This window comes from Mustela nigripes, chromosome 2, assembly GCF_022355385.1.
Source record: "Mustela nigripes isolate SB6536 chromosome 2, MUSNIG.SB6536, whole genome shotgun sequence".
Lineage (NCBI taxonomy): Eukaryota > Metazoa > Chordata > Mammalia > Carnivora > Mustelidae > Mustela > Mustela nigripes.
Window position 1 is genome coordinate 23,434,809 of NC_081558.1, and position 18,214 is coordinate 23,453,022.

General features: G+C 43.2%; 1 protein-coding gene across 1 annotated transcript in view; it reads left to right on the forward strand.

Annotated features, from left to right (window-relative positions):
• CACNA2D3 (calcium voltage-gated channel auxiliary subunit alpha2delta 3) overlaps window positions 1–18,214 on the forward strand; it is an 858,873-nt gene that overhangs the window by 541,699 nt on the left and 298,960 nt on the right. The window contains exon 12 of the mRNA XM_059389977.1: window positions 15,877–15,955. Coding sequence (XP_059245960.1) covers window positions 15,877–15,955 — 79 coding nt within the window. The remainder of the gene's footprint in view (window positions 1–15,876; window positions 15,956–18,214) is intronic.

Consider the following 18,214-nt stretch of genomic DNA (forward strand, 5'->3'; position numbering starts at 1 on the left):
ACAGACAAAGCGTGGCTTGCCAGTTCTCAACAAGTCTGGGTGATCCTTCACATAGCCCCTGGCCTGGTCCATTCTTGAAGACCTGGAGAACAGGACTTAACCCATTTTAACCTGGAGAACAGGACCCTATGAGACTTGTTTAGTCATTTCCACAATCCTGAAGTCCTAACCTGCATTTTCCTACCTGAATCTTTTCTGCATGGAGCTGGGTACTGGAGCAATATTGCATCCTTCCTGCCTTGCACAGACCCTGACGTGTAATGGATGCTCTGTAAATATCAGCTGAGTGGAATTGAATAGAAATTTCTTATGGTCTCTTTTTGAAAAATATTTTCCTACAACCAAAGTGTTTCATGTCCATTAGAGAAAATTTTTCAAAAAACAGATAACGAGAAAGAAAAAAGTATCATCTGCTAGCCAACCACCAGAGATTAGGTACATTTTGCATATAATGGAAAGATATATGCAAAAAGTATCTAATGCCATAATATACATTATTATGTATATATTATGTATGTGCATATTTTATATATGTATATATACATACATATATATGTATATATATATTAGATTGGATAAGACTATACATGGCATTTTGGAGCCCATTTTGTTCTTTTAGTAGGGTCTTTCCAAATCATTAAGTCATCAACTTTATCATTATTTGTAATGGCTTCATGAAAGTTAATTGAATGCATGCACTATAATTTAGTCCCCTTTCTGTGGGTACATTTAGATGGTTGTAATTTTTCTCTAATACAAATGGCATTGAAACATATATCCTTTGTGTTAAATCATTTCACTGAATGTTGGTTTCCTTGGGCAACATGGAGAGTCAAAACAAAGAAATCAAGACTTTTGAAAAGACAAATTACTTTGGTGGGTAGAAAGAAAGGCAGACTATTAGAGATCTGAACTTGCTCTGAACAATGGGGGGCAACAGCATCTTATGGAAATCATCAATGGATAAACGTTTAGAAACTGTAGAATGTGGACTATTATATTAATTTGATTTGTATATTTTAGCAAAATGAAAAATTTCAACTTGCTGGTAAAAAAAAAAAAAAAAAAGTATTTAGGGGTAATTTCCTAGAAGTGGATTGCCATGTCAAAGGTTATATGCATTTTATATGTTTGAAAGATTTGGCCAAGGTATTGTCAGAAAGCTTATGCCAACTTATATTCCCACCGGTAGAAAGGCTGTTTCCCAATAGTCTCATTGTCATTAACAAGTCATTTTTAATTCCCTAGCAAAAAAACAATAAATACCCCAAAATTCCTAATTGTATTTGTATTTGTAATTGTCCTTTAAAGAACATTCCATTTCCTGGAGTTTCTGTTTGTTTGTTGGTTGGTGTTGCCATGAGTATCTCTTTCTCTTCTATGATCCAGCAGTTCCTGATCTTTGGTCCATTATTTTGCTCTCATGTAAAGTGTCGCAATTAAGAAAATGAGCTTTGGGGGCACCTGGGTGGCTCCGTCATTAAGCATCTGCCTTTGGCTCTGGTCATGATCCTGGGGTCCTGGGATCAAGCCCCACATGGGGCTCCCTGCTCTGCGGGAAGCCTGCTTCTCCCTCTCCCACTCCCTCTGCTGTGTTCCCTCTCTCTGTCAAATAAATAAATAAAATCTTTAAAAAAAAAGAACTTTGGAGTCCCATAGGCCTCAAAAGGGTTTGACAGCTGTCACTTACCAGCTGTGTGACCTAAGACAGATTCCTACCTTTTCCAAACCTCAGTTTGCTCATCTGTTAAATGAGAATAATGCTAATGCCTGTCTTATGGCAATCCTGCCATGCATGATAAATGGCAATGAACCAGCGCTCAACATAGTTTTAGTTCTGTCCTACTCCATTATTTTTCTTAGCATCTTCCGACTGCCTCCATCATGATGGACTATCCCTACTTAGCTTGTTTGTACCTTATAATTGCTTGCAATAACCACATTTATTCATTTATTTGACAAATATTTGGGGGCAATGGCCAGGAGTCAGGTTCTGGATTAGGAGTTAAACAATAGTGAACAAAACTGATTATCACCATGAAGATTACATGTGTGTGTGTGTGTGTGTTTGTGTGTGTGTGTGTGAAATAGAACATCACCAAGTGACAGGCAAATAAACCAGCTGTAACTTGCACTGATTACATGCAGAAAAACAATAGAGGCTGAGACCAGCCATAAAAGGATATAGATAACAGGATGAGGGAGGGACTTTGGGAGGTGGAAAGTTGGTGATAAGATCAGAAGGATGGGTAGGAGATAGCAATACTAGAATATTTCAATGTTGTGACAGCAGCATGTGCAAAGGCCCTGTAGCAGGAAAAAACTTCAGGTGTTGGATGAATTGGTAAAAAGTCATCCTGAGAGGAAGTGGGTGGGTGGGAATTTGGCAATGGTAGGGTCAACCTAAAGTGGGATTGTGGAACAAGGCAGGGGCCAGAGCACGGGTTGGGGATGGCCTTTCGTTCTTATTCTAGATGAAAGCAATGCCCTTGAAGAACTTCCAGCAAAGGAGGGACACGCTCTGATTCTTACTGCAAGAAGCTTTCCCTGGGACCAGAGAGCAATGGAAAAGCTCAGATAAGATGCCTGGTGGGTTATCCAGTTGAGAGGTATTAGTGGCTTGAACTAAGTGTTGGCAGAGGAGATGAAAATCACTAGGATTGTATTTAGCAAGAAACTTCCAAAGAAATTATTTCCCCATCCCATGCCATTCATTAGGATCTTTTAACACTGAAGTCACTAGGAGTCACCAGCACTCTGGAAGAGTGGGTTTCCAGGCTGCAGCAGATACTCTAGCCCCTTCCTCTTATGCAGCTTCATGTCCTCAAACTTGATCCTCCAGGAAAAGCCCTAATCTCCCAGAAGGTGATGTCGAAGACGGAAGACTGGAGAACTTCCTTGCTGACATTAGAGCCAGCAGCTTTGACCAATCTTGAGGATCCCAAGTGGGAGACACATATTTTGGAAAAACAAACAACTCAGCTCGAGGATATAGGGTCTGTCGTTCTCTTCCCTTGATCCCCCTCATGAAAAGTCCTCACCTCAGAAAAACAACAAACCAACAAAAAATAAAACCATGATGGTGAGGAACTCAAACAGGTTCTAGCTCTCAGGCCTACCAACTTTGTGTGACTTTATGTATTTTGTTGAATTAAAACCCATCGCTCTTCCTGGTTGACATTTCCCTAAGCTGTCCGATGCTTCCCAGGCCACCTTTTCCCACCATTCCCATGCATCCCATGGTGATTCTTCTGGGTTTCTGGCTTCTCCCCACCACAAGAAAGCTCCTGCAAGACAGAGGTGGTCTCTCAGCCCACATGACCTCCCCTTCCTGAGAGCTTCTTGGTCACAATATTTCTTACACCAACTTATTTGCATGACCAATACTAACTTTCAGTTCCTTTTCTCTAACATGTAAAGCTTGGGAGGTAAAAAAGGGGAAAAAAATGTGGGAAATGCCCAAGGGTTCATTTCCAGGAGCAAAGAGTTGGGGGGAAAATCAAGAAGGATTCTTTTGGCTCAAATATCCCTCCAACCAGTGCACAAAGCTACGAGAAGGAAAATAAGGACTTTATAGTTACAAGCATTTGACAAAATTTAACCCCCTTTCATGATAAAAGCACTGAAAAACTTTATGACCTAATCATAATAGAGCCAATAATAATAAAAGCAGAGCCAAAAAAACACTTACTCTCTGTTGGAGGTGTTTGAGCCCCTGGCTTGAGGGCGGCCAATGCCAAGAAGGAACCCCGGACAGCTGTAAGGCTTACAGTCTGTAAGATTAAAACATAACAATTCTTAGGATAAATACAACTCCTACTGATTGAAGAAAAGAAATAAATCTTCTTCTGGGGTTTTTCAGAAAGAAGCGATGTGCTCCTAGTTGCCCTCTGGAAGTCTAACTCCCTTTCCTGCCCCAAAACAGTGGCTCTCAACAGTACGGTCTTCAGCTGGGGGCATGATCCCATGGTGAGCATTTGGAGTCTTGGGAGCACTGGAATCCCTGTAGGGAGCAGAGGTCGGGGTACAGGTAATGAGCATATATTGATTGCCAAAACCCCACAGGTGATTCTGATTCACCACCACCCACCCCCCACACACACTCCCCCACCCCCAGAGTCCTGTCCCTACCTGTCTGCCTCTTGGAGAACCACAGGTAAACCGGAATGAACACTGTCCTCAACAATATCCTTGTTGAGGATATTGACTGAGTCCTTGACTTTTCTTCCTGACAGTAAACCCCAGAAGGTGGCAGGTGATTTGACAGCAGAAACTGCTATTTTAGACTAATTCTTAGTGACAGGGAGGATTGGTTGGGAAAATAGAAGTGACAAGAACTGTACTAGCTCAGAATTCACAACAGCTGTTGGTTTTAATGAGTTTGAGAAGGATTTGGGCAGAATTCCAAACTCCTAAATCCTCGACCTATAACCTGCCCGGTGCTGATTCACTAGGGTGGTCTGTGGAGGGAGGGTTCTATTCAAACGCATGCTGCTTCTTACTGTGGGGCTTTGGCTCACATCCCACATGAGGACCACATTTGTGCCCAAGACCAAGTGAGTCTCGGTCCTGTACCCTGATCTGGAAGGCAAACACAAATTTGGGGGGAACACTAAGGGAAAAGGAGCTTTTCTCTAATGTCCAGACCAGCAGGCCAAGTCGTGCCTTCAAGCTTCACACCTCTGGGCCTTTACCTGCACATTTTCTCTTTAGGGTCCAGGCAAGATGCTCCACTGGAGATCTCCTCTTAGAAAGGATCCCCCACATATACACTCTTTAGTAGCACAAACCCTGCTCCAACCCCTACCATCTTCATTCCATTTAAGAGCATATGGGTATGATTACATTAACCATAGTGTCTTGCAGGTCAGGAAAATAAGGCTCAGAGAGATCAAGCAACTCACCCCAGGTTACCTAGTTCCCTTTGGGAAGACCCAGATTCTAAAACTGGGTGTGTCCAGTTCTCAACCCTGCCTTACATCTACTGGTTCTGCTCACCTGTCCACCTAGCCATTCCTGTTTTTCATGAAACTGCCATTTGTTCAAACTGTTCTGAGGCATGAGGGGAAGGAGAAACTTCACTGAGAGTTGCTTGAATAGCAAACTTCCCATTACCATTGTGAGATGTCATCTTTTCCCTGCGAGGTAAAACCTTAACCAAACAGTTACTTAAAATACAAATGACGGGGCACCTGGGTGGCTTAGTGGGTTAAAGCCTCTGCCTTCGGTTCAGGTCATGATCCCAGGGTCCTGGTATTGATCCCTACATTGGGCTTTCTGCTCAGTAGGGAACCTGCTTCCCTCTCTCTCTCTCTGACCGCCTCTCTGCCTGCTTCTGATCTCTGTCAAATAAATAAGTAAATAAATAATTTTTTTAAAATAAAATACAAATGACTTCGGGCTTTGCATGGCTTCCATCTGGAAAGAAAGGGTGGCACCTAGGGAAAAAACCATACTATAAAACTGATGATCTATGCAGGCAAGGCCTCAACTAAGACACCATTTTCTGGCTCCTGAAGATGAGATGGTAATAACAAAGACCAGAGCTTTTCAAATCGCCCCCTCCCCATTTATTACTATTTATCAGAGAGCTTCAGTGTAAAAAAAAATTCATAGGGGAAGGTGAAATTTCAGTTGGTTGCTAGCAGATCAGTCTGGGAAAATAGGAAAGCATTTAAAATGAAGTCGGCAATGAAGGAAAGAGCTCTAACCCTGATAAATTAACGTGTGTCCCATGCTGGCTTATTTTGACCTGTAAAATTTGTGAAAACAGAAGGAGAGAAAGTGGGTGACTGATACTCTCTGAAAATCTGCTACATCCCAGGTGCCGAGTTGGGTACAGTTTGCCTCATTCTGCCCCCACAACATCCTCATTTCTGTTGGGAGGGAGAAGTCAATGTAATTCAAGAAAATAAACAAGTCATTAAGATAACTACAAAATGTACCAAGTATCATGAAGGAGACAAATGGGATGAGAGGGAGTTAGCTATAGAAAATGAGAGAGTGAAGAACATTCCAGGCAGTGGGACAGATAGATGATTGATAGATTTAAAGCAGAATGAGGTTGTCATGTTTCTGAGTCTTCTGGGCATCTTAGCTGTGATCAGGGATTGGGAATATTTTCCAAGTGCAATGGAAAGACATCAGAGGGTTCCAAGGTAGGGAATGACATGATCCCAAGATGTTTCACAAATGTAACTATCAGTATGCCAATGTGTAATTAGTATCCCTTTTACATAAGTAGATCTTCTGATCTGTTCCACTAAATTTAATGGCTTTGCACACATTGGTTTGTATTTTTGTTCATGGTGTTGAATGTGTAAGTTTTCTTGGAAGAAGGGGCATGCCTGTGAACAAATCACCGTCACTGCTCAATTTCTCTAGGTCTGAGAAGGCAAGGGAAGCAGGCAGGGACCTCCCAGCCCTACAGATCTGTAGGCCCTAAGGTGGTCAGCAGTCTGAACCTTGGTAATGAATTTGTTTTAAGAGCCTCATATCAGCAGAAAAGGATTTTTATGGTATGGCCAGTCAACATAATGTTTGAGTGCTAGCTCCATGCCAAACACTGCACTGGATTCTATGGATTAAAAAATGAATGAGATGGGGGTTCTATCTGTCCATTATATCCCTCCTCCTTTAGATGTGGTCTTTCAAAGGCCCCATGATGTAATGTGCAAACTCGGGGTCTGTAGTGGTGCCTCTTCCTGGCATGTCCACCTTGTTCTTACATATTGAGGACTCATTCCCAATGTGAACTCTGGATCTGGTCATGGATGACCAATATCTGGGGTTCACCAATCATTGGAGAAGGGGCGTATAAATGAACAAATGAACTTCTCTCTCAATTGGCAAGCACTGAAGATGAACAGCCCATTTTGATTGTCCAAAGAACACAGTTTGCTTTTGAGAAATTGCGAGTACAGAATACAAGAAGTATATAAAACAGAGGTTCTTGACCTGGGATCCAAAGGTGCCTCGGGAATCTGGGTCTTTGGTAGAGGAGATGTCCCATATCTCATGACTCTTATCTGAAATAGTGAATGTACAACTTTAGGCATTTTTTGTAGGGGTAAAGTCCACAGCCTTTGCCAAAGTCTCAATGGCTCTTACAACTCTGCCAAGGTTAATAGAAGTTGTCATCACTGTGATTCTACTATTAGGGACTGTCAGTCCCATTATCCTTGGTAACGGCAGATATCAGTGATGACTCCTTAACACCCTCCCCTAGGTGGGATCCTCTTCTTCACCCACAATAGTGCATTTCCTCTTTAACCAGACCTCTGGGCAGGGTTGGGTGGGAGATGTCTGTGGATGGGAAATTTGGCTTTCCTCAGCTCACTTTGTTGAGTTTTACTGCAGCAAATTGTCTCAAATACACTTAGATGCAACTCTCTGCCTGGAATTCACTGCTTCTGACCTCCGCTTGCAACCATTACCAGGTTTGCTCTCACCCACCAGGAGTGGGCAGATGATCCACATGCTAGCCACACACAAGGGTAGTACAGCCTGAGGGTTTAACTAACTTGCTCAAGTTCACCAAGCCAGTAAGTGTGGTGCTGGCCACACCTGGAGCCCAGGTTCCTGATTCCCAGCTGTTTTGAGGGTATTCCGTATTTATTTGAATCAGACATGGTAAGGCGCACAGACGTAGAAATGCCTGATGTGAAGGAAATTTGTTATCCTGGTGGTCCCCTAGAAGCGAGGGGCATGCCTTATCCCATGGAGCTGCACCAAGGGGAAGGACCAAGGCAAGGTGAGTGGGCAAAGAGAGAGAGGGAGAGGGAACTAGAGGGCTGAAGGCTTGTCGTGATTCCCATGGGAAGAAAGAGACAAAGCAGGGTAAGCAGGCTTAGGGTTGAATAATACTGGTGGGCATCGGAGCACTGGGGCTGTCCCTTGCTGTCTGGTACCAGGCCATGGAGCAATTAGGGTAGGCGGCTAAAGGGTGAGAATGTAAACAGCTGGTAAAAAGAGGAGTTGGCTTTGGTTTGTTTGCATTCACAGATGCACTCACCGGCAAGTCATTTGTTACCTATAGGAATTAGCGAACCTTCGGAGAGGTACTTCCTCCAAGGCAGCAAGGTCCCAGGTGTCAGAGCCTCAAAAATACAGAACCTAAAAAGACATAATTAATATTCTGGCTTTGCCTCCTGGATGAAGTCCATGGGGCTAGACAGTTGAGTGAATTGTGTCACTCCCTTTAAGGATGTTTGTCACTTGGCTCCTCGCTGCTCCGTGAAACAGTGTCATAGCCTGTGTTCTCCCACGCGAACTCAGCTCACGTCTCTGAGCAACTCAGAGACACCTTCTCCTTCACCTTGACAAAACGCGTGGGCATGACGCTGGACTTGAGTCTTCCTGCTCAGAAGATCACACATGGCGTTTTTTTCTGAATTGGGCTATTTTCAATATCACACATGAAGTATCAGGCACTGTGCTGGAGAGGAAAGAGATTATACAGACTCGTAGAGCACCCCCCCCCATGACAGTCCATTTATCATAATGATCTATGATATTCATTTGTTGAGATTTTATTACTTTTGTAATCTAATTCAATTTATCCCATCTTACTGTGGCTCAGGGCAGTGTTCCCTTATGTGCCTCTCCTCATCATTTGGATAAGGTTGTTTCTTTTTTTTTATTTTGAGCATGATGGCTTCTAGATTAAAACGGCCTGCTCAATATAACTGTTTCCATTGGCATCAACCTTCTTTGGGGCTACCTCTGCCCTTGCAGTGCTTTTGTGAAGATGTTAATGGCAGTGATCGATGGAACATTGGGGCAATAACTAAGTTCCAGCCCTGGTCTTCCACTTTGAGTTTAACGATTTTATTCAGGGGTGCTTCTCTGCACCAGAATTCATTGAAATGAGCAAATAGGAAAAGTAAGTTAGGAATATCTTTTGTGAAGACACAGATTAAGAACATAGTAGTTCTCAGTAATAGTAAATTGGTCTTTAAGACATAAAGACATCAGGGGACGTATTTCTAAAGTCGACGTTGCACACCGTTTTTGAGAAATCCTGGAGGTGTTTTAGGGAATAATTGAGTTGGGCAGCGAGTCTGAAGGGCCATGAGCAGGTGGGAGAACATGTAGGTGAGTCACATGCTTATTTAAAGAGGCTGCCTCTTGGTTGAATGAAAATTTGGGACCCATGGATGTGGGTCCTCAGAGGTTCTAGGCCATTATTTTAACAAGTCCTATTTATATGTATAATCCATTTAAATTGCATGTTTAATAAGGTGTAAGTATTAGATTTATAGTTAAACGTTATTTTTAAATGAAAGGTTGTTTTTTTTTTTTTAAATAAATGTAAAGACTATATCTTTGGAGGCTTCTAAGTGGTCTGTCCTCAGCCCTTTCCTCGGTATGTGGGAGCAAGAGTGGGGTAATTGTCACTTCAGGGAGCAGCCTTGGGTGTGTAGACTCGGCTCTAGCCGCAGACATGTGGGTACAGATCTGCCCTTCCATAGAGGGACAAAGAAGGGCAGGTGGCAGACCCTGCTTACCCAGTCTGATTGGTGTGTGATGTTCGTGCCTAATTGGAAAAAAAAAGTTTGTGCCTAAACTTTAAAAAAGAAAAAAAATGTCCTTTTGATCCATCACTTCTTTTTTTTTTTTTTTTTTTAACCACATGTAGGATTATAAATTCCTGGAAGTTTAGCCTCAATCCTTAGCAATCTATAGAAACATGCTTGTTTGAAATGGCTTTAATGGTTTCTTAATTCCTGGTTCCATTTGCCTTTGCTGAGTCCTCATCTTTTCAGTGTTTTTTTTATAACATGTTGGCATCAGTGTTACCTATGCCAGATCCACCATGAGTGCTTTGTAAAAATGTAGATCCGTGACCTACTTAGTCTAAGTCTCTGGAAGGGGGTGTTGGAGTAATGTATGATTCAAGGTCCCTGGCAGTTTTGATGTCCAGTGAAGTCTAAGAGCTCTCCCGACCCTGGCCAGAGCCACTGTTATCTCTCACCTGGAACACATCCGTGGCCTCCTACTTCAGTGTCTCTGCTTCTACCCTGTCTCTCTCTGCCTGTGGTCTTCAAACTTGGCTGCACACTGGAACCAAGGGAGATTAAGAGACCCTCTGCTCCCGAGGATCTGATTTATTTACACTTGGATGAGACCCGGGCATTCAGAATTGTAAGAACATCACAGGAAAATCAAATGGGCAGCCAAGTTGAGCATGACTTGTTCTCCACATTGTAGACAGACTTATCCTTTTACAAGATCATGTGTGACTCACGTCAGGCTTCTAGGCAGTCTCTTTTGTGGTTCTGTTCTCTAACAGTGGTTGCAAGGGTCTCATTGCCTGTTCACATTCATTCTCCACGACTTGTCCTGGTTGACTACACTCCATTTCCATTGGTTTCTTCAATATCCCTTGAGCATGCCTATCTCAAGGGTTTCAGACCTTCTGTTCCCTTCACCTGGAACATTCTTCCTCAATAGCCATGTGTCTTGTTCCACCCCACCCCCTGCCCCTGTTTTGTTCAGATCCTTAATCACATGTCACCTTATCAGGGAGGGGGTTCCTTCCTCTCTTCCTAAAGTAGCAGCTTCCATCCCTCTCCATTGCCTTACCCTGCTTTATTCTCTTCATAAGCATTAAATCTTACAAATAAATGTTAGATACAAATTTTCCATTAATTATCTGTCTCACCTTCATGAAAATGTAAACTCCCTGAAGACAGAGAGTTTGTCTTGTTTATCCATTTTATTCCCAACATCAAATCCCATTATGAGCACAGTGGCTTCTATAATAAAGCCAAGAATGGCCCCTGGTTCATAGTAGGTGCTCAGAAGCTACTTGTGACAGATGGGTGATGACTTGCTACTCTTGAACTGTCTCGAAAGCATGGTCATCAGTGATACCCCGTTCATTACCAAAGGGAACGTGTGTGGGGAGTGGCAATCTGCTTTCTGGTTGTGCTGTGCCCATGATAGCTCTGTTGGCACGCACTCTCCTTCCTCTACTTTAATGACTATAGAAAGAATCATTATTAAAAACTCAAACTACCTATATTCACCCAAGTTGAGAGGAATGGTACCCCTCACATTTCTGGTAAGAACTGCATCTACATGAGTCAGAGCATAATTTGTTTTTTTGGAAAAACAGGATTGAGTTTTTTGTTTGTTTCACTTGGGAAATTTTATACTAAGTAGATTAAATTAAGTGACTTTGAACTTTGAAATGTCCACATTCTAACATTTTATTAAGCTTAATTGGGTTTACAGAACATTTAAAGACCATACAAAATTAAATGGGAGATCAAAATGAACTAATAGGTTGATGCAGACTTTTTTCCCCCTGCCTTTGTGCTGCTTTAACAAAAGTGGTGCCTTCATGCCTACAGAAAATGGGCACAAAGGCCTGACTTTCTGGGGAGCTTTGGTGTGTCCTGTTCCTGCTGTGGTCCGAACCGTGCCACAGTTCTGTTCTTGATATTCAGTGCTGTGAACTTGGCTTCCGGAATGACCTCTGACCTGAGAAGTATCCGGGCTCGAGGTGGACTTGTGACTATGTCTTTAGCGGTGCTTCTTGGGGAAGAAATCTCTGATTGTTGGAAAGAAAATCTATCAGGTTACAGAATCTGCTAGTGATAGAAGTGAGGAGCAATTTGATTATGTTACTCCTGAAGGTTTTGCACTCAGTTAATTGAGTCGTGGAGCATGGCCGCCCACCAGGGAAGATGCAGCGCTGGGTAGTAATGTCTTCCAGTGTGACATTTTCACCATTATGGTGATTCTTCCTAGATCCTTACAGAATAGTTGAGGAAGTTGCAGTGTGACTACTTTCTCCTCATTTAAAATGATCTTTCAGGGACGCCTGGGTGGCTCAGTGGGTTGAGCATCTGCCTTTGGCTCAGGTCATGATCTCAGGGTTCTTGGATCGAGACCCGCATCAGGTTCTCTGCTCATCAGGAAGCCTGCTTCCCCCTCTCTCTCTGCCTGCCTCTCTGCATACCTGTGATCTCTCTCTCTCTCTGTCAAATGTTTTTAAAAAACATTTTAGGAGCACCTGGGTGGCTCAGTAAGTTAGGCTCACTGAGTTAGACCTCAGTGCCTTCGGCTCAGGTCATGGTCTCAGGGTCCTGGGATCAAGCCCTGCATAGGGCTCTCTGCTCAGCAGGAGGCCTGCTTCCCCCTGTCTCTCTCCCTGCCATTCTGCCTACTTGTGTTCTATCTCTTTAAGATAAATAAAATCTTTAATAAATAAAGTAAAAAAGTAACATCTTTCATTATTAAAGCAATACTTATTCACTTGTAAAAACACTGAAGAGGTAAAAAATGACACAAAAAGTCTAAATCTCCTTGAAGAAAAATAGGGTTTTATATTCTCCAATATCCTACAACTTTCTTTTCTCCCCTTACTAATTGATAATGGATGCCTTTCTACATAAGTATATGGCTACATGGTATTCCACTCGGTGAATACACTATAACCTTTTTAGTCAATCAGCTGTCAAGAGACACTCAAGCTCTAACACTTTTCGACTATTACAGATCACGAGGAGGAGCATTCTTTTTCTGTGTATTTGTGAAAATGTATAAAATGAAATTACAGGGTTTTAAGAAGCTGTGCAACTCTATTATTTTTTCCATATGCCTACCACTTCCTGTCATCTTTGATACCTACTCGGCCCCTCCAGACATTTTATTTGGTATCTGGGTTATAAGATAAATGCCTAGGGGTAGAATTACTGGGCCTGAAAAAATTACAAATATAAATTGCTTTGGATATTGTTAAATTGCTCTCCAAAATATTTATTTTGGAGTAAAATGCCTTCTCTTTTGTTGCCAGTTGAAAGGCATCATTGTGAGAAATCCAGGGCGTGAACCGAGTATCATTTGATGATGTTTATTTTATAGGCAGAGATGTGACAAGTCATTCCCCTGCCGTTTCAACTCAGATAAGGAGGCCAGTCTGCTGGGAGCCAAGGGCATCGCATAAATGGAAATATTGAACGTGATTCTGATTCTCTTTCATAAGCAATACAATAAAATGCAAACCAACAAAATAAATATGATGCGTATAAATCCCTTAGTATGCACCTGACCCCGGGGGATGGTGCTAGCTGTAGGGAGCCAGGGCAGTGGTATAGGAACATGGTGGGAGTGTGGGGGCAGGGATGCTGGTTTCCGTTATTGTGGTTATTGTTAGCACAATTATTCTTGAGTAGTCATGTCTGGTTGGAAGTTTGGCACAATCCTACTGGTTTTCCAAATGGGTTGCCATCTATTTAAGTGAGGAATTATAGATGTTTGGCCAATGATTCCCAGCACTGTTCTGGAGTTTTAACTATGCTGCTGAGAGAGAACTCAGTTCATCCTGAGCTGCTTCTTCTGGATGGCAGGGGAGATTTGGTATGTGTAGGTAGCTTTCCTTGAAAACCAGTGGGCTGCTCTGTGCCAGATCTTTTCCTCTTTGCCCACAAAGGTAGACTCCTGGCTTCATCTGCTAATAGCTGTCCTTTAAGCCGTCTGCTTTGTTAAGAACCAGTGGAGATGCAAGATTTGATAGGTTTTGTGTTTTCCCTTTATTAAATAGCTTAAATTTGAAAGAAAGGTGAAGATGTATGAAAAAAACAGTGGTCTGGGTCTTTTGAGACCAAAAGACCAAAGGTCTTTTGAGACCTTTGAGACTCAAAAGACCCAGACCACTTTGCATGCATGCTCTGGACCACGGGGCAAAGCATGGGGCTGGTTGGGGTTTTCTAAATGGATAGACACAGCATCTTCAGGAGATTGAGAGGAGGCCGCAGTGTTAACCTGAGGTCACTAAAGACCTTTCCCATTGAATCGGGACTTGATGAAATTAAGCAAATCATTTTATTTAACCGAACCTCAGTTTCACCCATAATCAGACATCTTCAGCTAAATGCCAACAGTGGCCGGGCAGGAAAAGTGAGTAGGGAAGTGACTTTTTTTGGGTGGTGGGGAGGTCAGTGAGAACTACCTTTGGCCAAATAAGGCTGCCTCTTTTCTCTCTCTCTCTCTCTCTCTCTCTCTCTCTCTCTTTTTTTTCCCTGAAAGAAACCAGAATCTCCCAATTAAAAATAATAATAATAATAAAAAATAAATAAATAGCATATCCTTTCTCTGTCAGTGTGACTCCATTGGGAATAGTGTGGAAAAGAGTGAAGGGAATAAAGAGAAGCAAAGTTCTCTTTGCCTGCTCAGCGACCCAGGAAGTCCCCTAGGAGCTGTGATGGATGGAAGGGCTGCTTTGGTGCACACAAATGAGAACTGGCCAAGGTGACATCATGACAATGTGTATTTCAACATTTCTCTCTAAGCTAGCTCCCAAGTTATGATGCCCAGATAAGAGAAGATTTATAGTTAAAATCGGGGGCACCTGGCCAGTTCAGTCAGTAGAGCACCCAGATCTTGAACTTGGGGTTGTGAGTTCAAGCCCCACATTGAGTGTGGAGCCTACTTTTTTTTTTTTTTAAGATTTTATTTATTTATTTGACAGAGATCACAAGCAGGAAGAGAGGCAGGCAGAGAGAGAGGAGGAAACAGGCTCCCTGATGAGCAGAGAACCCAATGTGGGGCTCGATCCGAGGACCCTGGGATCATGACCTGAGCCGAAGGCAGAGGCTTTAACCCACTGAGCCACCTAGGTGCCCCATGGAGCCTACTTTTAAAAATATTCATTCATTCATTCATTCATTCATTCACTAAAGCAAAACCTGCCTTTTTTATACTCAGCTAGGAGCATTCATATATTTGTTCCCATTCATGCATTGAGTTTTAATGTTCCAAGCACTGTTCTCCATTAGGACACAGCCAGGAGAAAGAGACATCCCACTCTTCCCTGGGTCAGGGGCACAGTCTGTGGAGATCAACCTCACAGATGTAACTGCACGAGATACTACTTTACAACAACTATAGTAAAGGCCCTGAAGGAGCAGTGGCTCCTTCACAACAACTATAGTAAAGGCCCTGAACCAGTCTCGGTGGGCTGGACATCAGCTGGGGTCACATGCCTAGCATCTTCATCTGATGGCATGTCTTCCTTTAACTTGGCCACAGGGAGGTAGTCATGGGGCTGTGCGTGGCCTCCAGCAGAGTTTTGCTTGGACTGGGTACTGTTGACCCACGTACGGTTTTAACTTTGAATTCAAGGGCTGTACCCCTTTTAATCCCCTATCTTTCTTCCGTCTAACCCTCAAGTACTACTTTGGGAGAGGGATGGTGCTTTGTTTCAAAGGATTCTGGCCTCATGAGAGAGAGTTGAGAAAGCAATAGAAAATGAGAGAGCCAAGGTTTTACACGTGCTCTCTGCTCTTCGGGAGCCAAAAGCTTAAGAAGGCTAGAAGGAGTCCCCATTGGTCTCCTGGCTACAGGCTGTGCCTCTGGACCCAGTTAATTACCTCCTAAAATCGTGCCAGACACCACAGATGGGAAGAGTGTCTGCAGCTTGTCCTCACCATTGGGGGGGAACATTGAGGGTCTTTTGGTGGCGTTTGTGTTCCCAAGAAGAGCACACTGTGCGTTTCCTGTGTGGATGAGGAAAATGATTACGGATTCGGTCCAGACCGAGATGGTCCTTGTCCATATGTGTGCACCCCACCCCTCCCCCGGGCCCACGCTGCTGCCCATTTCCTATTTCAAGTCGCTCTCCTCTGTCGTGAGTTGCACACCGAAAAACAACCACGGCCAGTGCCATATGGTTGAAAAGATCAAAGCCTCCAGTTTTGAATATATTTCTAGCTGACTGTGCTTCAAATGTCTTAAATATGTTCCTACAGATGGGAGGCCTGGGGCATTAAAGAGAAAAAGCACATGTGCGGGAGCCCCGCATGTGGTCTGGGCAGCGCGGTGAAAAGTGCATATCACTGACTCCTGTGCTCCTCTTCCTCCCAGGTCCGCATCTTCACCTACCTCATTGGGCGAGAGGCTGCTTTTGCAGACAATCTCAAGTGGATGGCTTGTGCCAATAAAGGTAGGTTCTCATGTGCTGGACTTCCAAGAACTTCCCCTTGAGTGCACCAAAGATGGGATAGTCAAGAGAAAGCAGTAAGTTCTTAGACGAGGCTATGAGTTCTAAGATAAGATTTGGGTGTTTCTAAGTGGTATGTGATAGACTTGGAACAACTTCTCCCAAAATACGTTGACAGATTTTGAGGACATCGTCAAGTGGAGTGGTTAAGCCTCTGCACTCTGCCGCGTAGTAGCTGGGTGAGCTTGGGAGAATTACTGTCCATCAGCAATTAACTGTCCATAAAATATATCTATGTGCTCACTCCCCATTCTCCGTCCCCTTGCAGTTAGGTGGGGCCTCAAGACAGGTTCTGGCCAGTAGGCCGTGAGCAAAACTGAGCTGGGTCATTTCCGGGCTAAAGCTTTTCGGAACTGGTGTGATAGTGTCCATACTCTGTTCTCTTGCTCTTGTGAACACTAAAAACTCCGTGTTCCAGATGGAGTTGTCATGGAATGACTTCATCAGCCTGGTTCCCTGAGTGACCACCAGGGACTGGTGCCCTTCTACTCCTCCTGCCAGCCCACACGGATATATATGTGTAATCAATAACCCTTTGCACGAAGCCACTGAGATTTCCAGTTTGATACGTTCCCATAGCGTAACTTAACCTACTTAACCCGATTAAATTAATTAACTTTAAACAGCCTCAATGTTCTGATCTTTGAAATCAGGATGTTGAGAATACTTCTCCCTTTGATTCCTACTAAATATCAAGATTAATGAAATAGTGTAGATTAGGTGCCTGGTTCAGTGCTGGGACACGGTAAGTGCTCAGTAACCATTGCCTTTTCTATATTCTGGAGTCTATTGATTAAGAATCCCCTGTTGTGTGTTGGAAACAACGGTTTGGGGAAGGCAGAGGGAGGGAAAGAATAGGGCTCTCTCGTTTATGAAGGGCTTCCTTCCTTTCTTGCTCCACATGACCAAGAAGGCAAAGCATAGGCGGCAAATAGGTGGTAGAGTCCAGGCTACTGGAGTCTTGACCCAGACTCCTGGAGTTCAAATCCAGCCTCCACCATCCACTACCCACGTACAAGTTACCAAACCTCTCTGTATCTGAGTTGTGTCACCTACAGAAGAGGGGTAGTGATGACATGTGCCCCAGCTGTTGTTAGCCTGAAATGAGGCTGTACAGGTCAAGCTGGGAGCACAGTGCCTGGCACATGAATGCCTCATTATTTCCTGGTGCCATTTTGATCTGCAAGCATGTCCTCTTTCTCCCTCAGAGGCTACATGCTCCATGAGAGTAGCCTTTAGCCCTGATTACATCATGAGCACCAGAGGAGCGCCCAGCCTCCTGTCTGACTCAGAATGAGTGCTCATTTAATGTTTGAAAAATGAGTAAATTTCTGTAAACACTAATAAAGGAAGACATGTCCTATCGCAAGGTACACTGGTCATGATGGACATAGGTGGTCTTTTTTTTTTAATATTGTCTCCTAAGCCATCCATTATTTTTAAAAGTTCCAGAGTTTGTGCCTCTGTGGAGGAAAGAGGATTCCATGAAAAGTTTGCACATCCCAGCTCTTAAGAAAAAGTTATTTCAGTTGCAAGCAAGCAAAGTTGCTCTCTGAAATTAAAAAGAGGAGTGTTTTTGGAGAGGAAGTGACTCAGAGCCCAGAGTGGGAAGAGAAGCTCACATCTTATGAGGAACCAGGGAGCTGAGTTGCAGTTCTTTTCCTCCTTGATTTCTTTCATTGCTCTTTGCCATCCTTCCTCTCTGTAGACAGACCCCCCACTGCATGGTACAGTCTAGAAATGACCACCCCATGCCATGCACACTCATCTGTCCACACAACACACTGTGGGCAGGACATGGTATTAGGACAAAGAGTTTGTATCTTCTCCACTTGAGACTGATCAGCACTTTATTTATTTTTTTATTTTAATTTTATTTTTTAAATTTTTTAAAATTTATTTTTTAAATTAATTTATTTATTTTCAGGATAACAGTATCATTATTTTTTCACCACACCCAGTGCTGCATGCAATCGGTGCCCTCTATAATACCCACCACCTGGTACCCTAACCTCCCACCCCCCACCACTTCAAACCCCTCAGATTGTTTTTCAGAGTCCATAGTCTCTCATGATTCACCTCCTCTTCCAATTTACCCCAACTCCCTTCTCCTCTCTAACTCCCCATGTCCTCCATGCTATTTGTTATGCTCCACAAATAAGTGAAACCATATGATAATTGACACTCTCTGCTTGATTTATT